The sequence below is a fragment of the Schistocerca cancellata genome, chromosome 10 (assembly GCF_023864275.1).
Source record: "Schistocerca cancellata isolate TAMUIC-IGC-003103 chromosome 10, iqSchCanc2.1, whole genome shotgun sequence".
Lineage (NCBI taxonomy): Eukaryota > Metazoa > Arthropoda > Insecta > Orthoptera > Acrididae > Schistocerca > Schistocerca cancellata.
The window spans coordinates 64,593,405-64,620,907 of record NC_064635.1 but is presented as its reverse complement, the minus strand read 5'-3'; the positions used below and the strand labels follow the sequence as shown (position 1 = coordinate 64,620,907).

At 40.4% G+C, this 27,503-nt stretch overlaps 1 protein-coding gene across 2 annotated transcripts in view; it reads left to right on the top strand.

Annotated features, from left to right (window-relative positions):
- Positions 1–23,697, top strand: part of LOC126106854 (serine/arginine repetitive matrix protein 2-like) — a 42,529-nt gene extending 18,832 nt beyond the window's left edge. Inside the window, exons 5-7 of one of the 2 annotated variants that reach the window (XM_049913248.1) lie at positions 3,308–5,042; positions 17,319–17,519; positions 23,462–23,697. In XM_049913248.1, coding sequence (XP_049769205.1) covers positions 3,308–5,042; positions 17,319–17,519; positions 23,462–23,562 — 2,037 coding nt within the window. In that variant the 3' untranslated portion in view covers positions 23,563–23,697. The remainder of the gene's footprint in view (positions 1–3,307; positions 5,043–17,318; positions 17,520–23,461) is intronic. The other variant, XM_049913249.1, reaches the window with a different exon arrangement.
- Positions 23,698–27,503: the final 3,806 nt, after the last annotated feature.

Here is a 27,503-nt window from a genome sequence, read left to right as displayed (position 1 = left end):
TCTTGTAATTAGATTTTCTGAGGATAGTTTGTCTTTGTCAGTCAGCGCCAGTTTTTTCAGTCCATCGCTCAGCCCAGATAGGGATGGTGGTTATTGTTGAAACAACCTGTTTTCGTTTATATCATTTTTTATTTTATTTTATTTTTTTTTCCAATACCAGTTGGACCAGACTATTATAACCACTCAAAAGAACCAGCTTCTGAAATAACGAATTTTTGGGTTTTTTCCCTATTATATCATGTAATAAACTTAGAAATCGAACAAAGTGTGAAAAATTTTGACTCCCTCAGTTATAGTATGCCAAAAGTCAAAATGTTAAATTAAATAGGCAAATAAAAGAAAACTTAGTCTATCTGCTGTTTGTTGCTTTTGTGAAAAAGTGATAAGTAGTTAACTACTACACCAAATCACCAGTATTCTCCTCCAGATTCTAATTTATTGAAACACTGCTTTAAAATCATGTTGTAATCGGGGATTGTATCACTATTTGGATGTTATGAATATTCAGTGCTAAAGAATGAAAACTGAAGTTGAAGAACTTTATTTTCAGTGTTAACTTGTTTGTTTTCAAGAGCTACAAGCAGATAAACACATGTTATTTAGACACAGGCAGCAGATGATCAACTACTTTCTATTTTCATTGGAAACTATAAATGAACCATTAAGCTTTGAGTTCCTGCTTGTAATATGTAACAAGTTTGTTCTGGCTCCTCCCGTTTTTAATCTTTTTAAGCAAATGGAGAATTGTACTTCATTGATACCACACTTCTGTAAAAACTTCCAGACTAAGAATGATGCCATTCTGTAATACAATTCACATGCGACAATGGTAGTGAGAAACTACAATGTAGACCAGATTGGACAAGTCTTGCACCCTGCATGTACACGAGTACCAGCTAACACGCCACATTATTTTTTCAGCAATTCTGTACCAGTTCTTATGCCTTGTGTTGCTCGTTTCTGTTGGTATTGTTATTAAAGCAGCATTTTGCATTTTTTATAACAACTCAGTGTTTCAAAGCAATGCAAATTTTACAAATAAAAATTACTCGTCGTTCAAAAGCAGTTTATTTAAAAATGAAAAATTTTAGATCTGCTGCTATGGTTAATTGACATTTTTGTCCTTGTATATAACCTCTGTTTACATTCCAAGACCTGCCGCTTTGAATGTAGGCTTCTGCCTTTTGACTCATACATTTAGATGCAGGCTCAGTTCCTCAAGTTTTATTGTCTTTTAAACTCATTTCACTCTCCGATTACCGAAAGAGTCCCAAGAAAAAAGTTGTGTTGCTTTCTGTTAAAAACATTGCCACGCGTGAAATATTGGGATAGCAGCATAGCAATGCAGTCCCAGAGACAGAAGTAATTTTTAATGTTTTGTGGAAGAAAATCTTGTATTGCAAGGGGGTTCGATGGCTCAAAAAGAGTGAGCGAGTAAGTTACCCAGTCACCTTTTTACACACTATACAGTGCATAACATTAAAATATTTTATGTTAACATCAAATATAGATTTAAGTGCCAGGCATTTGTTGGAGTGTAGCCTTCTATAGAAGTGAAACACGGGCAATGTACAGATCAGATGAGATGAAGAGAGGAGAGGGGAGGGGAGAGGAATAATCAATAAAAATCATTGTAATAATATCTCTCTTTTTGGAATGAACATAAAATACAAAACTGGTTTGGATGTTTCCAGTTTCAAGTAATTGTTTTTCTACACTATCTCCTCCGTTTTTAAGGTGGTATAACAACAGTTTGTTCAGTTCAGCATGCACTCTTGATAATGAGACTTGTAACATTTGAGACTAGTGTCTAAATAAAGAACAAAATGTATGTATACTGAATAGTTATTTTATGAAACTACTTTATAATTTTGGTAGAGCTTTCTGTGCTCTCTCTCTCTCTCTCTCTCTCTCTCTCTCTCTCTCTCTCTCTCTCTCTCTCTCTCTTTCCTCCCCCTCCGCCCTTTCCCCCGCGCAATAGAGAAGAAATTTTTTTTGCTTGCTCTCAACATGATGCATCTGGAAAAATATTGCATCAGTTTTATAATTCTTTCCGCAGTATTAGAAATTAAACTTCTCTTTTAGTTTCCAGCTAGGCTGCACTTTTTCTCTGCAAAGAAACACTTTCTTGCGGACAGCAGTTACCAGTCTCGTAGGGTGAAACGAGATGCGCTTCTCTCTCTCTCTCTCTCTCTCTCTCTCTCTCTCTCTCTCTCTCTCTCTGTGTGTGTGTGTGTGTGTGTGTGTGTGTGTGTGTGTGTGTGTGTGTGTGTGTGTGTTTGTGTGTGTGTGTGTGTGGTTTTTTTTTTTTTTGCAAAGCCTTCCGTAAAATTTCCTCAAATCAAAAATAAAACTGGTGAGTTTTATTTAGATAAGATTGGAGTTAATTGGTAATTATGGTATGGTATTTTAGTTCTTAAAAACAATAGTGCTTTGCTCTACAAAGTGTTTTATGTGTCATTCTTAAGTAGAATATAGCCCTTTCCATGATCAAAGGATTTTTCCACATACTAAGTTGGAAACCATTCTTATTTTTATTTGGCCATGAACTTCATTGTCAAAAAATGCTATGATAATGATTTCATTAGAAAAGTACCACAGGTGGTAATGGAAACTTACTCTCAGTTGATTTTGCAGTTGATTTATCCACAAATTTTGACATTTTTAAAAATGCAAAAGTCTAATTTTGTGCTTTCATCACTGAACTAAACCCCAGCCAGGGTTTAACATAGAATTTTGCTGTGAAAAGTGATGTCTTGAAATACTCATTTGTCCTTTGTACTGATTTTAAATTGAGTTTGCAGCAAATGTATTTTCAAAGAATAACTTTCTTGACCCTCCAAAAATACTAAAGACAGCTCAATATGTGAATGGTAGTCATTTGTCAGCCAGCCCCACCCATCATGCAATTGGATTGAAAAGCTTTTCTTTTGCAGAATTTGGATGCTGTGATCTTCACCATGAAAATAACCTCGAGTGTCCAAAGACTGAAAGCTTGTTTTTTCTTTTTCTTCACATAATGTACTGTAGTATTGTACTATGGTGCGAATTTCTGCATTTGAAAGGATGTTTCTGACCCAGAATAGATGTTATCGGCATTCACGATGTTAAAGTTTTTTAGATGTATAAACCTCACATTCTGTAATCTTAAATTAAAACATTTTCTTGTGAGGCTCATCTTATTCAATACAAAAGTTCTTTCCTGACTAAGTATATGCATATGCTGTGTGTTCTGTCCCTCTTTAGTGTGTTGTTGTGCCACTGCTGTTATTTTAATGTATATTAACAGTTTTTCTTTTTTTCTTAGGAGGATGAGATCCAAAGGATGGACAGATGTGCAAAGGAAAATTACAGAGCATATGAGAAATTGAGTAAGTCCAAACCAAAACCAAAGGTAGCTGCCACTGACTTGTTCCAGATTGATCAGGCAGAGAAGTACAGTGTTGTGGATCAGGTAAATGAACAGACTGTAGAACTGAGTACAAACACGAGCAAACCTGTATTTTCAGTAGAAGAGTCCCCAGAGAGAACACCTGCAGAACTTACACTCTCGGCACATCCTGCCAGCAGCAATGCGAGACCAAATGACAACAGCAGGGAGAGTAGGGTACCTACTGCACGTGTTCCCGAAGGGCCTGTGCAAGATTTTCACTTTGGAAAGCCACCACCATCCTCACTTAGTGCTGCTGAAAACTTGCACTCACAGACACCCGACAGAGAGCATACGCCTCTCCGAGACAGTGGCCGGGATGTGACGTCACCAGAGTTCCATTTTGAGAGAGCACCACCACCTTCATACACCTCAGGGACTTTGAAGTCTCCATTTCAGAGTAGGGAGAGCACGCCGGCAAAAGAAGCTGCACCTGCGACAGTTGTCAGAAAGCCACCAACTTCCTCATTCGGTGCAGCTGAAAACCTGCACTCACAGACACCCGACAGAATGCATACGCCTCCCCGAGACAGTGGCCGGTGTGCAGTGTCACCAGAGTTCCATTTCGAGAGAGCGCCACCACCTTCGTATGCATCTGGGAATATGAAGTCTCCATTTCAGAGCAGGGAGAGCACCCCGGCAAAAGAAACTGCACCTCTGACAGTGTCTCGAGGCTCCGGCAACTTGCAAGCTCCTGTGTCTCGGGCCGTCTCCGACGGATGGGTCACAGGTCAAGAAGGTACACCCGAGCCCACAGCTCCAGCTCCACCTGTCCGGGAGAGGGAAACGGTGCGAGACGACCGTCCGGGTGCCGCAAAGTTCGCTTCTACAGTTGGCACGCCATCTGAGGACGTTTCTCTCAGAGGTGGGGCATCGGTCGGGGAACACGATGACGATAGTGCCTTGCGAGAGACTTCCCCGGTCCGGAAAGCTATGTACGACCACCCACAAATCACGCCGTCTGCCTCTCGGGAAACGAAACACACTCTCGACAAAATTCCTTCAGAAATGGAAACAGTTGGAAGGGAAGAAATTCCGAGGGAGCCAGTTCTTCAGAGGAACGGTGCAGATGTGCGGGAAGATCTGACACACCAGAAGTCTCCTCATGAAAGAGACATAGTTTCAGAGCAGAAGTTGGAGGACAATGGGCAGATTTGCACAGAAAATGACAGTTATTCGAAGAAAGGAGGAAAGTCGGATATTAAAAAACCGGAGGGCCAGCAGAGAGGTGGAGGGAGGCACGGTCGGAGAAAGAAAGGGCAGAATGCGTCGGCTCGAGGTGGGGAGCAGCTCCGGGGGGAGTCCGGTGATGTGGCAGGACCGGAAGTGGGGTCCAGTGTCCACACCACCGCGAAAGCCGACGTGCAGGAGGAGGCGAGGCACGAGGAACCGCGTCCAGCCGAAGGGGCGAAAAAGAAACCGGAGCGACCACCTCCTCCGGCAATGCTACAGCGGGATCGACAGCAGTCACCTCTGCCGGCACCACAGCCGAGCTCTGCTCCGGCTGTTGTTGGACAGCCCGAAACCAAAGCTACACAGCCTTTGGCCAACAAACCTGAGGAACCAAAGGCTCAACAAGTGAAAGTGCCTGCAACAACTCCTGACAGCCAAGGTTTGTGTTTCATTTTCTTCTTCTTCTTCTTCTTCTTCTTCTTCTTCTGCTGCTGCTGCTGCTGCTGCCGCCGCCGCCGTCTCTGCTGATTCTGTTAGCCACATTTAATAGCAGTGACTGGTGTTTGTATTGTCTCTCCTGCTAGCCAGTAGTACACCAACCCTAAATATCTAACAGAGACATGTATTCTCTCTCCCCTTCTTTCCTCTGACCTATGGCAGCAAGTTAGAGAATTGGCTGAAATTAGTAGGTGTCTGACAGACCGCCGTCTGCTTTTATGTCTGTATGCCTTGAAATACTGTGCAGAAGGTAATGGTAGTGTGCCAGTATTGTTTTATGTGCTTCATATTGTGTGAGCACGCCGTGCCCTGAACTGCGGACATTCCCAAGGTAGAGTGGCCTACGTACCTCGAAGGTGCATCAACTCCAACCACAACAGAGGGGTAGCTGTGAAGAGGACAAACTAACCAGTAGTTCGTGAAGGAGGGCGCCAATGTATCAGTAGCTGGATGGGCAATAGTCTGGGTGTGGCCTTGTAACAACAGCCAGCATTGCCTCACTTTGTGGGTACTGTGGATGGCTGAAAGCATAGGTAGATTATAGCTATTATTTTTTCTTGGTGTCGTACAACTCTACTGTAGGACTTGATGATCATGGCATCTTTAGTAAAATATTCCGGGGGTAAAATAATCTCCCATTTGAATTTTCAGCCAGGGACTACTCAGGAAATGGTCATCATCAAAACAATATTGGCATGCTACAGGTCAGTGTGTGGAATGTTAGATCCTTTAATCAGATAAGAAGATTACAGAACTTAAAAAGGAAAATGGATATGTTAAAGATATAGTGAAAATTAACGAAGTCAGTAGCAGGAAGAATAAGGAATAATTCGGGAGTAGATGTAATAATTAGTAAATAGGAATGCAGGTAACGTTCTATGAACAGCATGTTGTTGCTGTTGTGGTCTTCAGTCCTGAGACTGGTTTGATGCAGCTCTCCACGCTACTCTATCCTGTGCAAGCTTCTTCATCTCCCAGTACCTACTGCAGCCTACATTCCTCTGAATCTGCTTAGTGTATTCATCTCTTGGTCTCCCTCTACGATTTTTACCCTCCATGCTGCCCTCCAATACTAAATTGATGATCCCTTGATGCCTCAGAACATGTCCTGCCAACTGATCCCTTCTTCTGGTTAAGTTGTGCCACAAACTCCTCTTCTCCACAATCCTATTCAGTACCTCCTCATTAGTTATATGATCTACCCATCTAATCTTCAGCGTTCTTCTGTAGCACCACATTTCGAAAGCTTCTATTCTCTTCTTGTCCAAACTAGTAATCGTCCATGTTTCACTTCCATACATGGCTACACTCCATACGTATACTTTCAGAAACGGCTTCCTGACACTTAAATCTATACTCGATGTTAACAAATTCTTTTCTTCAGAAATGCTTTCCTTGCCATTGCCAGTCTACATTTTATATCCTCTCTACTTCGACCATCATCAGTTATTTTGCTCCCCAAATAGCAAAACTCCTTTACTACGTTAAGTGTCTCATTTCCTAATCTAATTCCCGCAGCATCACCCGATTTAATTTGATTACATTCCATTATCCTCGTTTTGCTTTTGTTGATTTTCATCATATATCCTCCTTTCAAGACACTGTCCATGCCGTTCAGCTGCTCTTCCAAGTCCTTTGCTGTCTCTGACAGAATTACAATGTCATCGGCGAACCTCAAAACTTTTATTTCATCTCCATGGATTTTAATACCTACTCCAAATTTTTCTTTTGTTTCCTTTACTGCTTGTTCAATATACAGATTGAACAACACCGGGGAGAGGCTACAACCCTGTCTTACTCCCTTCCCAACCACTGCTTCCCTTTCATGCCCCTCCACCCTTATAACTGCCATCTGGTTTCTGTTTAAGTTGTAAATAGCCTTTCGCTCCCTGTATTTTATCCCTGCCGCCTTCAGAATTTGAAAGAGAGTATTCCAGTCAACATTGTCAAAAGCTTTCTCTAAGTCTACAAATGCTAGAAACGTAGGTTTGCCTTTTCTTAATCTAACTTCTAAAATAAGTCGTAGGGTCAGTATTGCCTCACGTGTTCCCCAAACTGATCTTCCCCAAGGTCAGCTTCTACCAGTTTTTCCATTTGTCTGTAAAGAATTCGCGTTAGTATTTTGCAGCCGTAACTTATTAAACTGATAGTTCGGTAATTTTCACATCTGTCAACGCCTGCTTTCTTTGGGATTGGAATGAGATTGGAAATATTATATTCTTCTTGAAGTCTGAGGATATTTCGCCTGTCTCACACATTTTGCTCACCAGATGGTAGAGTTTTGTCTGGACTGGCTCTCCCAAGGCTGTCAGTAGTTCTAATGGAATGTTGTCTACTCCCGTTGCCTTGTTTCGACTTAGGTCTTTCAGTGCTCTATCAAACTCTTCACACAGTATCATATCTCCCATTTCATCTTCATCTACATCCTCTTTCATTTCTATAACATTGCCCTCAAGTACAACTCCCTTGTATAGACCCTCTATATACTCCTTCCACCTTTCTGCTTTCCCTTCTTTGCTTAGAACTGGGCTTCTATCTGAGCTCTTGATATTCATGCAAGCGGTTCTCTTTTCTCCAAAGGTCTCTTTAATTTTCATGTAGGCAGTATCTATCTTACCCCTAGTGAGATAAGCCTCTACATCCTTACATTTGTCCTCTGGCCATGCCTGCTTAGCCATTTTGCCCTTCCTGTCGATTTCATTTTTGAGATGTTTGTACTCCTTTTTGCCTGCTTCATTTACTGCATTTTTATATTTTCTCCTTTCGTCAATTAAGTTCAATATTTCTTCTGTCACCCAAGGATTTCTACTAGCCCTCGTCTTTTTACCTACTTGATCCTCTGCTGCCTTCACTACTTCATCCCTCAAAGCTACCCATTCTTCTTCTACTGTGTTTCTTTCCCCCATTGTTGTCAATTGTTCCCTTATGCTCTCCCTGAAACTCTGTACAACCTCTGGCTGGTTTAGTCAGTTTATCCAGGTCACATCTCCTTAAATTCCCACCTTTTTGCAGTTTCTTCAGTTTTAATCTACAGTTCGTAACCAATAGATTGTGGTCAGAGTCCACATCTGCCCCTGCAAATGTCTTATAATTTAAAACCTGGTTCCTAAATCTCTGTCTTACCATTATATAATCTATCTGAAACCTGTCAGTACAGTGAAACGTCTTTATAACATTCCTCCATATAATGTTTTCCTCTATTTTACATCTGTTTTTTTCCGTCTCGACTAAAAGCCCATATAACCAATGTTAAATTTTCCTCTTTACTGTGTATCCTCTATGTTACAATTTCCTCCATGTAACGCTCATACTTTTGGAACCCTGGTCAATTATTTACCTCTTTATAACGTTTAAGTGACTGGATGTAGACGCATCATTTTCCGTTCTGTGGATTCACAGTTTGCACCGGCTCGGAAAGCCCAGCGTGTTTCGTATGTCAGCAGAAGAACCTGGTCACATGACATGTGACACACATTCTGCTTGCGATCTTTTTGGCGCCATTTACTTTCACCCATCCACCTACCGGTCCCCGTGTTTTAATTACAAAAAACTAATCATTTGATACATTGATCATTTGAAATGAATATCATATTACAGTGTTGTGAAAATTTAAAATGTCATCTATGGCACCATTTTTCAAAGCTGATAAGTGGTATCCCGATCTTCAGTAATGCCCTATAATTATTATTTGGAAGCCTTTCTCTTTATAGTGTTTTCCTCTATACAGTGTTCAGAATTTGTGGTCCCTTGAAAAACGTTATATAGAGGTTTCACTATATCTCCAGGCTTCTTCCATGTATACAAGCTTCTTTGATGATTCTTGAACCAAGTGTTAGCTTGATTAAGTTGTGCTCTGTGCAAAATTCCACCATGCGGCTTGCTCTTTCATTTCTTATCCCCAAACCATATTCACCTACTACGTTTCCTTCTCTCCCTTTTCCTACTACTGAATTCCAGTCACCCATGACTATTAAATTTTCGTCTCCCTTCACTATCTGAATAATTTCTTTTATTTCATCATACAGTTCTTCAAGCTCTTCATCATCATCTGCAGAGCTAGTTGGCATGTAGACTTGTACTACTGTCGTAGGCGTGGGCTTCTATCTATCTTGGCCACAACAATGCGTTCGCTGTGCTGTTTGTAGTATCTTACCCACACTCCTATTTTCCTATTCATTATTATACCTACTCCTGCATTACCCCTATTTGATTATGTATTTATAACCCTGTATTCACCTGACCAAAAGTCTTGTTCCTGCTGCCACCGAACTTCACTAATTCCCACTATATCCAACTTTCACCTATCCATTTCCCTTTTTAAATTTTCTAACCTACCTGCCCGATTAAGGGATCTGACATTCCACGCTCCGATCCGTAGAACGCCAGTTTTCTTTCTCCTGATAACGACGTCCTCCTGAGTAGTCCCCGCCCAGAGATCCGAATGGGGGACTGTTTTACCACCGGAATATTTTACCCAAGAGGACGCCATCATCATTTATCCATACAGTAAAGCTGCATGCCCTCAGGAAAAATTACAGCCGTAGTTTCCCCTTGCTTTCAGCCGTTTGCTGTACCAGCACAGCAAGGTCGTTTTAGTTAGTGTTACAAGGCCAGATCAGTCAATCATCCAGACTGTTGCCCTTGCAACTACTGAAAAGGCTGCTGCCCCTCTTCCGGAAGCACACGTTTGTCTGGCCTCTCAACAGATACCCCTCCGTTGTGGTCGCACCTACGGTGCGGCTATCTGTATCGCTGAGGCACTCAAGCCTCCTCACCAACGGCTTTAAAATGCAAAACATTTCTAGGGGCATATTACGATTTGGACCATAATTTATTGGTTATGAAGAGCAAATCCAAATTAAAGAGTTTCAGAGGGCACATTAGGCAACAATCCGTGGAAACAAGGTAAAGAAATCCTATAGATGAGTGGGTAGCTTTGAGGCCTAATAGAAATCCTCGAACAACACAGGAAATATTGAAATTAACTGACAACAGGACAAAATATAAAAATGCTGCAAACGAAACAGAAAAAAGAGAATAGTCCTGCAAAATGGCTAAGCAAGCCAGTGCTGAGCAAAGAAGGGAAAGTTGAAAGGTGGAATAAATATATAGAAGTGATATACAAGAGAATTAAACTTTAAGGCAATATTATAGAAAAGGAAGAGGAAGTAAATGGAGATGAGTTGGGAAAAGAAAGTAATAATTCCAATCCGAAAGAAGGCAGTTGTGGCAGCATGAGTATTACTGAACTTTCCATTTAACAAGCTGAGGTTGCAAAATATTGACATGAATTATTTATGGAAGCATAGAAAAGCTGGTAGAAACTGACCTTGTGGGCACATCAGTTTGGATTCGAAACAATTCTAGGAACATGCAAAGCAATACTGACCCTACAAGTAGGAAGATAGATTCAAGAAAAGCAAACCAACATTTATTGCATTTGCAGATCTGGAGAAGGGTACTGGAAGTGTTGGCTGAACTTCAGTCTTTGAACTTTTGAAGGTACCGAGGATAAAATACAGGGAGTGAAAGGTTATTTACAACCTGGACAGAAAGCAGACTGCAATTATGAAAGTCAAAGGAAATGAAACAGAAGTGCTGATTAAGACTGGATTGTAGGCTATCTGTAATGTTTTTAAATCTCGATATTGAGCAAGCAGTAAAGCAAACGAGAGAAATTTGGATAAGGAATTGAAGGCCAAGAAGGAGGAGGAGGAGGGTGAGGGTGAGGAGGAAAAAAATGTTTGCAGTTTGCCAATGAGAGTGTAATTCTGTCTGGAACTGTAAGGACTCGAGTGATATGTCGAATGGAATTTATAGTGTCAGTGTCTCAAAGAAAAGTTACAAAATTAGGGTAATTGAATGTGGTCAAATTAAACCAGATGATACTGAGGGTATTAGATTAGGAAATAAGACTCTAAAAATTGGTGAGTTTCACTATTTGGGCAGCAAAATAATGAATGATGGCTGATGTGGACAGGATATATAGGATGGTCCATAACTATGTATATGATGTTTGACTGACTGTAGTATTTGTAATTCCGGACAAACAGTTTTGATGTGGTAACACTATGTCACCTGACTGAGGGATAATGGTCACTGTACTTCGAAACATTAGTGCATGCCAGGCAGCATGGTGGAACAGCTGTCTCTTGAACAGTGTGTGGGTTTATATTGTGCAAAAAGGATTACGCAAAAATGGGATGCAAGATGGCTGTTTAGTTTGGAGGAACTGACCCCTCTATGTTAACTATCACAAGATTATACAATAAATTGACGCTACTGGTAGTGTTTTACATGCAAAGGGAGTGGGTAGATCTCAAAGTATGCATATCGAGACGGTAGATAGTTACTGTAAAATGCTTACAGACAGTATGTAGTCTTTATTGTCTGCACAACAACATCAATGGCAGCAAGATGGAGCACCACCACACTATGCCATATCAGAATGAGAGTGGCAGGACGCAGCATTGCCAAGCCACCAGATTGGTCAATGTAGTCTGTGGAGTGGTCAGCTCTATCTCCTAATTTGACACCAATGAACTGGTATGTATGGGGTGTTTTAAAGGACAAAGTGTATCATTGTCACATACACAATTTGGCCAAATTATGGGGAGATATTCACAGAGGAGTTCCACGGGACACCAGTTCTGGTCTGTCAAGCTGCTTGTAGTGATGTTGCTCTTCATCTCCTGGCACACATTGATTTGGATGGTGCATTGGTGAACCATGCCAAGGAGAAGAGGTATTAAAGTTCTTGTAAGGAAAGGTATGACAGTAATGTGTTTATGTTCAAGTTGTGTTGCTACTTTCTTTACCAGTCTTTGAAACATAATATACATAATTATGGCCACCCTTTACAATGCAGGCTGACAACAGCAACAAAGGCATTTAGGGAAAAAAAATAGCAACTAATATTAATTCAAGTGTTCAGAAGTCCTTTCCAAAAGTATTGTTACGGACAGTAATCTCACGTGGAAGTAAAAAGTGTACAGTAAGATGATCACACAAGAAGAGAATAGAGGCTTTTGAAATGTGGCACTCCAAAATAATACAGAACATTATATGGGTAGTTCGAGTAACTAATGATGAGTTACTGAATCACATTGGAGGAAATATAAATGTATTACACAACTTGACAAAAGAGAGAGTGACAGAGGTTGAGAGGCATCAAGGAATTGTCAATTTGGTAGTGGAGTGAAGTGTGGGGGTAAAAATGGTAGAGGAAAACATAGTCACAAATACAGTAATTAAGCAGGTTGTAGACTGCAGAAGCTCTGCAGGGGCGAAGAGTATTGCACAGTATAGATCGGCACAGAGAGCTGCACCAAATGAGGCTTCAGCCTGGAGACCTTAATAACAACAACGTGTTGTTCTCGGTAGAAACAGTCGCCAGCACGGTGCCATGTAAACTCTGATTTTACTGTAGTGATTATTTGGCAAGATGTTTGTGGGAGGAAACAAAACATTTCGTGATTCACCTAATGAGGAACTCTTTAGGAATTATAAGAGTCTGTCTGTGCCCGTTGCCTGTCGCATCTTTGCAGTTGAGCATTGTTATTAGGAATTGTGATCACTAAATGCACCTGTGATAAACTGCACAGTGGCTGTAGAAAGTTCCCCTATTTCTTTTCTATTAATCCAGCATATCAGGTCTGACGAACAGTAATCTGGCATTAGTCAGAGGGATCTTTATAGTCACTCTCCTTTATAGGTGCATTGTACTTGCTTGTTTAGTATTATTCTTCTGAATTTCAGTGTGGCTTCAACCTTCCCCACACTTGGCTTTATTTTTTCATTCTATTGTGAAATGCTTTGAATAGAAACCCATAGGTATTTGATGTCTGTGAAATACAATTACTTTTTAGCAATAGTGTGACCAGTGATTGATCTTTCCACCACAAATAGTGTACTGGCCAACCTCTGGGGACCAATGATATTGTAGTAAAACTACTGACTTCCCCTCTGCATTTGGAGAATTTTGTATAACAACGGGTAATGCAGTGTCCATTCCGCCACAGGTGTAGTGTGTAACTGTTACTTCGGAAGGCCATTTGGTGAAAGTTTTGCACTCACAGTAGTTAGAGGTGGGACATACGAGTGATTTGTGAGCAGTCACCTTTGTAAACTGACTGCATTTTCCCAATATCCTGCCAATGAACTGAAGGCTGCCTGCTGCTTTGTGTACAACTGAGCCAAAATGCTCACTCCAATTATCATCCTCATAAATTGTACCTCACGGGTATTTGTATGAGGTCCCCAGTTACAATTGTGACTCGTTGATACTGTAGTCATAGGATTCTTCTTCCTCTTCTTTTAGTGCACAATTTCACATTTCTGAACATTTACAACAAGCTGCTATCTTTGGACTACTTTGAAATCTTGTCAAAATCTGATTACTTATTTGTGCAACGTTTTTAAACAGCATTGTACTTTATGAAACTGCATCACCTGTGAAAAGTCTGAGGTTTCTACTAATATTTTCTCTACGGTCCTTAATATACACTGAATGACAAAAGTCGTGGGATAGCGATATGGACGTATAGAGGTGGGCGGTATGAACATATACAGACAGCAGCAGTATCACATACACAAGGTATAAAAGGGTAGTGCAATGGTGGAGCTGTCATTTTTACTCAGGGGATTCACGTGAAAATGTTTCCAATGTGATTGTGTGTGCCCGATGGACTCAACAGACTTTGAACCTAGGGTAGTTGGAGCTAGATGCATGGGGCATTCCATTTCGGAAATCATTAGGGAATTCAGTATTAAGATATCTACAGTGTCAACAGTGCGCCGAGAATACCAAATTTCAGGCATTACCTTTCTTTCACCACGGGCAATGCAGTAGTCGACAGCCTTCGCTTAATGACCAAGAGGAGTGGCGTTTGCATAGAGTTGTCAGTGCTATGCTGACAGGCAAACAACACTGCATGAAATAGTCACAGAAATGAATGTGGACTGTACTACAACCATATCTGTTAAGATAGAGCAGTGAAATTCGGTATTAATTGGCTATGGCAGTAGATGATCAATGTGAGTGCCTTTGTTAATAGAACATCACCTGTGCCTCTCCTAAGCTCGTGACCACCTCGGTTGGACACTAGACAACTGGGAACTGGGGGCCTGGCCGACAAGTCCTGATTTCTGTTGGTATGAGCTGATTGTAAGGTTAGTGTGTGGTGCAGGCCCCATGAAGCTGTGGACCAAGTCATCAACAAAGGCTGCGTTTATAGGGAATGGACTGGGTTCTCTGGTCTTACCGAACTGACCATTGACTGGAAATGGTTATGTTCAGCTACTTGAAGGGCAATTGCAGTCATACATGGACATCGTGTTTCCAAACAACAATGGAATTTTTAATGGATGACAATGTGCCACGTCTCAGGGTCCGAGTTGTTCGTGATTGGTTTGAATAACATTCTGGATAGTTCGAGCGAATGATTTGGCCATCCAGATAGCCCAACTTGAATCTCATCAAAATTTTATGGGACGTAATTGAGAGGTCAGTTCGTGCACAAAATCCTGCACTGGTAACACTCAAGCAATTATGGATGGCTATAAAGGAAGCATGGTTCAATATTTCTGCAGGGGTTTTCCAGCGAGTTGTTAAATCTGTGCCACATTGAGTTGCTGCACTGCACTGCACTGGGCAAAAGAAGGTCCAACACGATGTTAGGAGGTATTAGGAGGTTACCTCGGTGTGTAATAGGAACAGCAAGGTTCGCAACACACTTACCTGGGGCACACCTCAAGTTACCTCTAGTTATGTCAACGAGTCTCCATCTGAGATAATGTTCTGCAGTCTCCCTCTCAAGAAATTACACTACTGGTCATTAAAATTGCTACACGAAGAAGAAATGCAGATGATAAACGGGTATTCATTGGACAAATATATTATACTAGAACTGACATGTCATTACATTTTCATGCAATTTGGGTGCATAGATCCTGAGAAATCAGTACCCAGAGCAACCACCTCTGACCGTAATAACGGCCTTGATACGCCTGGGCATTGAGTCAAACAGAACTTGGATGGCGTGTACAGGTTCAGTTGCCCATGCAGCTTCAACACGATACCACAGTTCATCAAGAGTAGTGACTGCCGTATTGTGACGAGCCAGTTGCTCGGCCACCATTGACCAGACGTTTTCAATTGTTGAGAGATCTGAAGAATGTGCTGGCCAGGGCAGCAGTCGAACATTTTCTGTATCCAGAAAGGCCCGTACAGGATCTGCAACATGCAGTCCTGTATTATCCTGCTGAAATGTAGGGTTTCGCAGGGATCGAATGAACGGTAGAGCCACGGGTCGTAACACATCTGAAATGTAACGTCCACTGTTCAAAGTGCCGTCAGTGCGAACAAGAGATGACAAAGAAGTGTAACCAATGGCGTCCCATACCATCACGCCGGGTGATACGCGAGTATGGCGATGACGAATACACGCTTCCAATGTGTGTTCACCGCGATGTCGCCAAACCCGATTGCGACCATCATGATGCTGTAAACAGAACCTGGATTCATCCGAAAAAATGACGTTTTCCCATTCGTGCACCTAGGTTCGTCGTTGAGTACACCATCGCAGGCGCTCCTGTCTGTGATGCAGCCTATACGGTAACCACAGCCATGGTCGCCGAGCTGATAGTCCATGCTGCTGCAAACATCGTCGAACTGTTCATGCAGATGGTTGTTGTCTTGCAAACGTCCCCATCTGTTGACTCAGGGATCGAGACGTGGCTGCACAACCCGTTAGAGCTGTGCGGATAAGATGCCTGTCGTCTCGACGGCTTGTGATACGAGGCCGTTGGGATCCAGCACGGCATTCCGTATTACCCTCCTGAGCCCACCGATTCCATATTCTGCTAACAGTCATTGAATCTCGACCAATGCGAGCAGCAATGTCGCGATACGATAAATCGCAATTGCGATAGGCTACCATCCAACCTTTATCAAAGTTGGAAACGTGATTGTACGCATTTCTTGTCCTTAGACGAGGCATCACAACAACATTTCACCAGGCAACGCCGGTCAACTGCTGTTTGTGTATGAGAAATCGGTTGGAATCTACCCTCATGTCAGCATGTTGTAAGTGTCGCCACCGGTGCCAACCTTGCGTGAATGCTCTGAAAAGCTGATCATTTGCATATCAAAGCATCTTCTTCCTGTCGGTTAAATTTAGCATCTGTAGTCATCTTTGTGGTGTAGCAATTTTAATGGCCAGTAGTGTATTAATCCTGGTTGTGTGAGAATTGAGCTCGGGCAGTAGTACAGGATTTTCTGTTCGAAAATAACTTTTGGAGACAGATTGTAACATTTCTCCTTTTTTGTTTGCCGTGTGTAATTTGAGCTCTTATGTCATGATTGCATGGCTGGACATGAATTTGGCGCCACTGGTACCCATTACGAGAACCACACTTTCTTCAATTTTTGTGAGAGATCTTGGAATAATATTGTCATTACTCACCGAAGGCTCATCTCGTTGCTATCTCAACAGCCAATTGCGGTCAGGTTGATGGTGACTACACCAGGTTTGCTCTGGTTTGTTGTATCTCTGTACCCCAACTGTATTCCTGAAATGAAGCCTCTGTCAGTCTGCTTCCTTTTTCGTGTTTTGTTTGTCACAATTAAGGATCTCAGGTATGTCATAATCGTGAATTCGTGGGTATGTGTCAAAACTACCTGAGCCTGTTTTCCTCACATTTCCCAGTAGGAGGCTGCAGATTACTGCTGCTGCTTCAAAGTGCGTGCAACTGCTTTTGTCAACCCCACTCCCCGATCTTTATTTTTATTTCTTACATTTGGAGAAAACACCCAGAAAAACATATGTTTACAACCTTGGTCACATCTTTATTTACTTTTAGTAGACAAGTTGGTCGGCTTTTTGACTGTGTTCTGTTTTCCATAAACCTGTGTCACGATGGATGTGTGGTGGCAAATGGAGCTGATCAGTGAGAAGCTTTACACTAAAACAATGAGTAAATGTCTCAAATCTTTTTTTAATATCCGTTTGTGGCTGTTAGGGTGATACAGGTTACCTAGTTGAATAAATTAAAATTTGTTAGAGATTCTACAGATTCTCTTGAGAATTGATTATTTCCTCTATAGGGTACAGTTTAAACAGAGAAAAGTATCGAAACTGATTTTGTTGTGTTGCAGTTATTTGTGTGTTCCTCATTATTAAATTCACACTGACATTTTGAAATTCTTGTATCTCAGCAGAACTGCCCCAGAGAAAGACAGCAGCAAGTGCGAAAGTGGAGCCCGTACTGAAAGAGCGGAACACGGTGGGCCGTGTGGACGACAGTGGACTGAATTTCCTGATGTCACTGAGAGGCCAGAAGGTGGGAGGGGTCAGCGAAGTGGAAGCTGCAAAGTTGGCTGCGGGTGCCACAGTATCAAGATCTGCGATAGAGGAAGGTGAGTGTATCAGCTGTAGGTTACGTCTGATTGTCCGGTCATTCTGATGTACCAGTTAGGTGTATACTTATTAAAGTGTAGTTTGGCCTCGGATCACACCAAATGGTGCCATTACAAGTTTTTGACTGATTGCCATATGTAATATACAATGACTTGTGAGAGGACTTCATGGAGTAGTCCTGTTCAGATTTTCTCAGCACTTGTAGCATGGTGATGAGTGCCTGGATCAATTTACTAAAGCTCTCAAAAGCTCTGTTCAAAAGATAAGGTTTTTGACTGGTGATAGTACAAAATGTTTCTAACATTTCATCAAAATGCCCAGTAGAACAGTGTGTAACGTAAAAGTCAGCTCAGTTCCCACTAGTTGCAACCTTTTTTATCATGGTTAAAATTCTGTACTTATTATCAGAAATAAACATTAAATAACAAATTCTGAAACATAATTTTTAATAGAAAATAACAAAACCTAAATTAAAAGTTGCTACAAAAATGGAAAATCCAGGAAAGCATAATTACAATGTTATGAAAAGGATAGTGTGGTACTTAGCACACAACGGAGATACTGAGTTGCAGATAGGCGAAACAAAATAACTGTCAAATAAGTTTTTGGCCAGAAAGGCCTTCACCATAATTAGACAACATACGCACACTTGCTGCCTTCCCCCCCTCCTCACCCCCTACACACACGTGTGTGTGTGTGTGTGTGTGTGTGTGTGTGTGTGTGTGTGTGTGTGTGTGTCAAATGCTTGTCCCACATTATGCAAAACACTTCTTTGTATATGGCTGCCAGGACATCTCTTACAGTAACTATTGTTAACTATTATTTGGCTCACTGAATAATTACTCTTTTATATTTACAAATGTACAATAACACTCTATTATTGCCTCTTTTATGATTACTAATGTTGTTGTGGTAAAAATGTCAAATGTTCAGCCTATGGCATTTGAAACTACGCTGAGAAACCAGGGTTAAAACTTCAGAAATGGGTTAATTTTGGCAACTGTTAGATTGCTTTGCAGCCTTTGAAAAATCCTGCCCTACCTTATCTGTTCAGAGAATATTGTTGATGAGATTTCAGTCGCTGTGTGTTTTTTGTAGCAGAACTTTCCATTTTAGTGATACTGCCTCCACAAATATTAATCATTGGGCCATCGACACCTACAGAAATGTAGCAAAGAGGCGGAAAAATTGCCATTTTTGATACAACTGATTTGGTGAGTTTGAAAATGTCATGCCTCAAGCACTAATTTTGACAGGAAGTAGACAAAACTAATTTGTCTCTTAACTATTGATAATCATCCACATAGTGCTTTTAAGATACATTACTTTGGCACACAAAGTGTGCATATTTCAGTAGTGTATGCAGTTTTTTGATATTCAACAATCTGAAATTATGTCATCACATATTTACATCCAGGGTAATTAATGACCTATGAAAAACAAATAGAAAATGTTCACAAAAAGTTTATTATATTCCAGAGGTGTTCGGCTGACACTGAAATGATAAAATCTGAGCTATTGAAATTCAGACTCATTGAGCTAATCCTGCTGGATATTAACTAAAGTAACCAACAAAAAGTGATGCATTAATGTTTTATGAACAGGATGTATATGCCGTGGGACAACCAGGAAAATCCGGAATTTTTTCATCTGGGAAAAACCCAGGGATTTCTTAGACTTGCAGGAATTTTTCATTGTTTTAGTTTTCAGTTAAAGTTTTGTAATTTTGGGTGGTAATAACTGATACTCTAACATAGAATTTTACTCTAGCCTGCTACTGCAGAAGAGTATTGCAGCAGTAAAACATAAATGAGAGAATAATACCGAAATAAAACTTTGGTTGCTAAGAAAATGCATGATTTATAACAAAACACACTGCACAAAAAAGCTTCTGCTGAGAGCAAAATGTGTCTGACTGTGCAATACTTCATGACAACAAACTGCTTTCAATGTGTCTTTCTTGTGGGCCCTCACACATGACATCACAATGGTTTACATTTGTAACTGGCTGCAGGAAAATATCGCAAATGTTGATTTGAAAAGTGTTACTTTCAAAGTAAATTTCCTTTTACGCGAGATGGATTATGTTATGTGTAAGAATGTGTGAATTTTTGTAAATCATGGAGCATTAGACTCTCCTTCAAAAGTTAACTCTGAGGACGACCCACTTAAAAAAAAAATATTCTGGGCTCAGAAGACCAACCATTCATGTTGTTATTTAACACTTTACTGGCATATTTGAGTTTGATACATCTTAAAGTGTAACATGCTAAAAAAAGATCAAGTTTCAAGGTTAATTTTTCATATTTATTTTAATTCTTTCATAGACTACAAATTATGTAAACACAACGGCAAAAAGTATCCTTAAAATATGTGAAGTTCTCAATGGAACATAATTATACCAGCCAGTTAACTCATGAAATGTTTGGTGCACAGTTGTGAAATTTGTAATCATGCTTATCAGAAATAATCATCTGCTGCAATTTAAGCTGTGCTCTTAGGACCCTGCCTAACCACACTCTCAAAAAATTGACAACCAATGTTAGATGTGAAAGCTTAGCTTTCCTTGTAGCTGTGCTGTATCTATATTAATTTAAGCCATCAATTTTTCATGTTTGTGTGTTCATGCTGCTTGACACTGATGTTGCTGTGGCTGACTACATCACGTGTCCTATGCTCTGATTATCTGCTGGAATTGGCTGTGAGATCACATGACACAAGCTATGATGGGCTGACAGAAGCACATTGCATTTCAGGGCTTCTGAAGATACCGTACTCTATTTGGTGGAATTCCTGTTGCTATATTTGGTGGAATTCATGTTTATACTTCCATAATGTGAAAATATGTGGTGTAAATGTTGCCACACACCAAAGATCTTTCCAAAACATGTTTTTTGCAGGGTTTTATTTTGTAAAGGGCTGGCAAGTTCTCTGCCAGTGTGTAAAACCTTCACCATTCAAAGGAGTGATAAGTCTTACAGCTTTGAATAAAAGTATATTGTCATTTAACATAGGAAATATGTACTTGCACTGGGAGTACGAAGTGCTATCCAAAATTTTCGGGACTGGTGGTGCCATCTGTTGAAAACCTTACCTTTGGACTAATGGTCACCATCACCCTCTAAGTAGTTCCCATCTGCATGTACACACCAGTCCCAGCACTTCTGCCACTGGTCAGACATTTTCTGGAAGTCCTGTTCTTTGAGGGCGTTTATCACCAACAGTGATGCTTCTTGAATCCTCTCTAGAGTGTCGAACCGACGGCCTTTCAACTGGAGTTTCAGTTTTGGGAATAGCGTGAAGTCGCGACATGCCAAATCTGGCGAGTGCTGAGGGTGGGGTACAACCTCCATGTTGTTTTCTGCCAAAAAGGTCCTGGTGAGCAAGGATGTGTGACCGGGCGCGTTGTTGTGATGCAGCAACCTAGTTTCCTTGACGCTAAAGTTCGGGCTGCCATCGCCGCACGTTTTCACGGAGCCGTCGCAAAACGTCACAGTAGTATGCGGAATTCTCTGTTTGGTTGGGTGGGACGAATTCTTTGTGCAAAATTCCCTTGGTATAAAAAAAGGTGATTATGCTCTTCACTTTGCTCTTCATCTGTCTCGCTTTTTTGGGTCTTCGAGAGCCTCGGCTCTTCCGCTGGGATGATTGTTGCTTTGTCTCTGGGTCATAACCATAAATCCAGCTCTCGTCGCAGGTGATAACCCGTGACAAGAAGGTTGGATCATCAGAATTCGCACAGAATTTGATACATATGCACTGCTCTGTTCGCGGATACATCGTAAAATCGTCACACACCAAACACAGAGTATTACTAAAATCACTGTGGACATGCAACACGTCCTCCCACCTGAATGATACTCCGCACACTGACTCATTAGATATGTGGCTCTTGCCACCTAGCGGTGCAAAGATCTACTACTCCTACTTTCCAGATGGCAGCACCAGTCCCAAAAATTTTGGATTCCACTTCCTATAGTGTATTTTCACCCGAAAAAAAAAAGTATTTTTAACTGGCAAATCTGGGATTTTTTTTTTATTTTACATATACACACTGATGAAGTGAAGAAACAGAGAATAAACTTTAAAAAACACTTCTTCAACTTTGATAAGATACATATGTAGCAGTTTGTTTGCTTACAAAACTTAACATCTGATAAAATTAAAGTATTTAATGCATCACTTTCTTACTTTCTATTTTTAGTATTGACTGGAGTAACTAAAGTCGAATAAAATGTGTTTTGAAAGTTACATTTTTTTTGTATAGGTTGGAACAAGTACAACACAGGAACAGGATTTGGCTGGATGAATGGAAGAAATCTGCCAAAACAGCTGTCAAGTTGACTGGCAGAACTGATTTTAAACAGGCTAGGACTGAACCGAATCAGTCTTCTTCAGTGTGCTCCATTATTATGCATTCAGACCAACTAGACTGGAGAATTTGTAGTTCTGTGATTGCATTTGGCACTGTGTTGCATTCCATAGAGTTTAAAATGATCCCAACCACTGGAGAGAGATTGCCTGTAAATCTACATAATTTCCCCTGAACAGCCTGACAACCAGAAAAATCTGAGCTATGTGGAGATTGGTAAAGTCACAGTATTTCTCATAGACATCAGTGGTGTCAAACCTGCGGTTCAATAGAGTTGCTGATAATCATTGTTGGAAATGTGTGAGAACTCCGTAGTGAATAAAAAAACCTATATCTAGATTGCAGGAGGCGGCAAGCACCCTCTCTTTTCAGCCCCCCCCCTCTCCGCATATGCCTATGCATTTTACTTATTGAATTCTAAATATTTCTGAGAAAACAGTTGACATCTGAAAGTTATAGTGGAGACCAGACAGTGACAAAGCATCGAGTTACCCCTGTAAGACACATTGCCAATGTCCAGTTGAAAGGACAGAAAACTGAGAATTGTGTCCAGTTAGAAAGTTACGTAGCAGTTCCAGTTCTAACCCTATCTGTGAAGTCCCGTACATCAAATGGCGAGGTTAGGATACTGTATCATTTTTGGAAGTGTAATTTGCTAACTATCACTAGATTCCATAAATGTTATTTACAGAGAAAGCTGTATATGGTAACAAGAGTGGAGACATGGCACAGCTATTGTGGCTCTACATTCTGTGACTGTCCTGAGACCTTTGACTGTAAAATTAAACTTTGTAAATTAAAATGTTGAGGCATTATTGGCAACCCACTTTCATTGCTGGGATCTTACTAGTGTCGGAAAACATCAAATTGAAGTCTCTTTCACCAGAACCAATGACTTGTGCCCTTTTGTCAAAAAGTGTGTGCACAGCGATTTTCATCATATCGAGAAGTTATCAAATCCCTCCCAGAAGAGACAGTGTTTCTGAGGCAGTGACAGCAGAAGGGAGTTGGTGTTCATAGGATTGGTTCAAATGCATGAAGATGTGTAGAAATATTAGAGGCATACAGTTAAGAAACAATAAAATGATTTGCCCTGCTAAAGTCTTTTGCTCTTCTTATAAATAGTTAATAAGCAGTCCTCGTTAATCGAGGGGCCCAAATTCGACCCACAAATCAAACTGTGGAGAGGTTCACAATTTAATCGAGGGTACTGGCACGAGGTCCAGTTACGAGGAACTTTTTGCCACGTCTCGTTGTATTGCAGGATCTTTCTTCTGCAACCTAGAGTCTAGTGCCTCACAGCTTATAAGAGGGCATAATTGTGGAGGCAGGTAGCAAGCTCATTTAAATTCTTGCTGCCAGTGAGTAAGGTGAGGCAGGCAGAGATGAAATATGCTCGCAATTTAACAGATAATGGTATAGAAAAGTTCTGTGTAAGCTGCCATTTGTACACATATGTGAGCTCACAGAACTTGTCAAATCTCTTGCCCACACTGCTATTGCATTTTCAACTGCAGGTCACAGTGTGTTTGTGTTTAGTGTGACATTCAAATATTTTCTAATTTTCAGATGAAATGAAAGAGTCACAAAAGCCAAAGCCACCACCAGTGATAGCTGCGGAAAAGAAAGAGGACCTCGAAGATTGGCTCGACTCGATGCTGGATGACTGACATGGGCAGATACTCGGCGCACCTGCCCATAACGCAGTAATAATGAACTCTACATGCGTTGCTTTCTTTGCTTTATTTACAGCCTTAAGTTTCAGCTCCTTTTCATATAATAAATATGCTGTAAAAAAAAAAAAATGTTTTATTTTGAGCCATTTAATTTTTTCGAGCTTATGTCTCTAAGGTCTTCTGCTCATGAAAATCTATGTATATACATTTACAGCTAATATGGTATGATATACGTTACTGTAACACCATTACCTTATGTGTAATTTATGGAAGAGTGTATCTGTGCTTATTTATTTGTCTTAGCACTTTCTGTACTTAATACAGTGCTGAAAATAAAATTTGCAATATCAGATTTGAGCAAGATATAAAAGCTTTGTATAACATAACAATTTGTCTACTGTTATTATTATTATTATTATTATTATTATTAAATTAATCATTTTTGTGTGTCACCCTTTTTATATCATAAATTGTAATTTATGTAACTAAAATATAAATGAAGAATGAAGTAAAATCGACACAGAGCTATACAGATTGTACTCAACACTGCGCGCCCACACGTGCAGCTACACTGCTCTGGCCACATAAATTGCTCCAGTGCAGTCGGTTGTCGGGTGGAATGAATGGCATCCTTTCTGAGGCTAGTTCCCCTGTTCAAAACTGGTTTAATCCACTGTTGGCTAGCTACGCCTATCATAGCTTCACGAGAGCCCAGTTAGCTGCCACGGGAGCCCAGTTAGCTGCCACTTTTCGTAGTATTTACAGGGCCTTCACAGCTATCGTATTGGCCCTGGGGCACTCGAAGTTCCCGCTGTACTTTACCCCTGTAGGCCATCCCCTACTTTGCAGTGTTGCTCATCTCCCACAGCTGGGATGAGGGGGTTGGTCTTCTGAGAGATTATGCATCTGAAACATGGGTAATGAAGAAAAGAGATGTAAGTAGATTACAAGAATGTGAAATGAAGTTCCTTAGAAGTGACATAGGAACAAAAAGGAGAGACAGGATGAGGAGTGAAAGGGTAAGGGAAATAGTGAAAGAGGAACCCATGCAGAGCACGATAGAAACATCAGGGCTAAGATGGTACAGGCACTTAAAGAGAATGGAAAACAAGAGGATTCCCAAGAAGATCTATAAAATGGAGTTGCAAAGGAAACTACTGATAGAAAGACCAAGAGATAGATTGCTCAAAGGTGTGGAGGAATGTGATGGAGAAAGAGGTCAAAACTGGACCATAGTGAAGACAGGAAGATGACAGAAAAACAGAACTAGATAATGAGGTCTGTGTTCCAAACAGACCCAGCCTGGTGAGGAAACTGTTCATGACGATGAGTTCACTTTCTGAGAGTCAGCTTTTGTCCACTCTTAACTAAATTGACACATCTGGTTTTCGTTCTCTAACACTGCCCTACTGTTAACAGATAAAATAAATGTGGTTAGCTTAAGATTTTCTCAAAAATATCCTTTCAAATCATTCCGTTGTCCCGCATTTGTTCCCTTTAAGTGTCCAATCAAACTTTGAAGTTAATAAAGCTACTCCAATACCCAAAATTTTGAAATTGTGTTCAGGGATCTCATGTTCCTTTCTTTACTTCTCTTTCTCTCCCTCCTTGACTAAACAGTAATATTTGTCACTTTTTGTAACATTTTTTTGTTGGTGTTTCTGTGTCACATACTGTAACATAGGTTGTCAGTACTTCTGTTCATACTACAATATTAACCTAAAATAATATTACGAAAGGGATAGTTGATACCGTATAGCAGAGATGCTGAGTTGCAGATACGGACAACAAAAAGACTGTCAGAAAGTGAGCTTTTGGCCAACGAGACCTTTGTCGGAAATAGAAAAAACACACACACAAAAACACACCACATGCCAATGCTATTTTGTGAGCTCCATTACTACAGGACTCCACACTAGCTCGTCATTTCCCCAATTGTGCTTCCATTTTGTGTGTAAGTACTGTGATAATTTTTACATTCTTAGTTGTATCTTGTTCTAATTATCCTGTGGTTATATTAATTTTGTTTCTACTATTTCTAATATTTGCTGTTTGTCCATTATAACATTCCGTTTTGAACTAATGGTATGTGAATGTTCAACATTATCTATTTTTGCTTTAAAGTCTAAACAATCATGTAAATATTTTACATATTTTATGCTAATTCCATTCTCATATCTTGGTTGTTCATCCACCCATTTGAGAACCCAAATCAAACAGTTAATGTTAGTTTTCCTTCCATTTGAGAAAAACTGTTATCTGTTTGAGAAAATTTTTGGTTCATTTCTGTTAAGTTTGTCTACTCCTTCATTTCTGCAGATAGGTATGTCAGTGCCTCTAGTTTTGTAGGTAACTTTGACAATGTGTTCATATTTGTTTCCAATGTCTCATTCCCCTCTGTGCGAACCATGAGCTTCAATCTCCTCACAAAAAATAATTTAAAAAGTAGCAGAAGCGATACTGACAGTAATTAGGTAGGTACTAATAGTAATTGATATCTTTCTTTGATCTGTGTTTCTCTTAACTCATAGAAATTCAAACGATGAGTTCACTGTTCATATTGAAAACTGACTACCATGTTAACTATACAAATTACAACAATGAAAATAATCAATTTTTGACAATATAAAGTAATTGAATACATAAAAAATCTACTTACCAAGTGGTGACAGGAGAACACACATATATAAAAAGGTTTTAGGTATGCAAGCGTCAGAGCCAGTGGCTCTTGCTTCCAGCAGAAGGGTCAAAGGGGAAGGAAGAGGGTTGAAGGAAAAGGATGAGAAGTTCAGGAAAAGGGGCAGAGTTTGGAAAAGTCACCTAGATTCCTGGGTCAGGGGTGACTTACTGGTTGGGACGAGAGAGAAAAGACTAATTGTTGGGGACTGCACTCGTCTCATGCAGTCCCAAACAGTCTGTCTTTCCTTCTCATTCCATCTGGTAAATATCCCCCAACCCGGGGTTCTGGGTGACTTTTCCGAAATCTACCCTTTTTCCTAAGTCTCTCCAGTCCTTTTCCATCACTCCTCTTCCTCCCCATTCAACTCTTCTGCTGGAAGAAGGAGCCACTGGATCTGAAAGCTTGCATAATTTTCATAAATGGTGATATTCTGCTTTAAAGTGCTGTACTGTCGTGTTGAAAAACTTATTTTCTTGATGTAATATCATAGCATTAGTAACTGATGTATAGACAGAAAAATGTTAATGTGGCAAAGTTTCACCCTCGTAATAGAAAACTTTTAAAATGTAAAAAATCTTTAAATAAATTCTTTGTAAATAAAAAGTTCAAACACGGCCAAAAACCAGGTGGTATTGTAGACTTCTGTTGGGGGAGGACTCTTCAGGGCTTGGTTTATTGCGAAGTGTAGAGGCTGCATCTGCAGCTTGTCGTCAGGGATTGTGTGATGCATTCATTTGTCCTAAGAGTTGGGATGGTGCATTCGCTCAATCTTTTATGAAAGCCCATTGCACCTGATACATGGCACTGCTGGCTGCTAATAAACGTGTAGGACACTCGCTGCACACACTGTCACCGATTTCTTGAACTATTCTTTCCAGAACTGAGCTACAAGCATGCCATGCTAGCAAAGTCTGCAAACATATTATTAATTATTTCAAAATTATTCAAAGTGGTAAAACAATGGGAGTAAATCTTTAAGCATTAAATAATGATCTGGGAGTCTTGGCCAGTGTTGGGTCTTCATCAGTGAAAACTTCATATACACATAATTCATACCATTCTATGACAGTATGTCAGTATCTGTTAATTCACTTTAGAAAAGAAACTCTTAGTCCACCCTTTAGTTTTATCATAAAATCAAAGTGATCAGCAAGTCTTCAATTCTTTGTGTTGCGCATTTGTCCAACCTCAATCACTATGCTGCAGCAATTGCTCGCATAGCAGTTTAGTCTGAATTCATTGCATTCTTTGATAC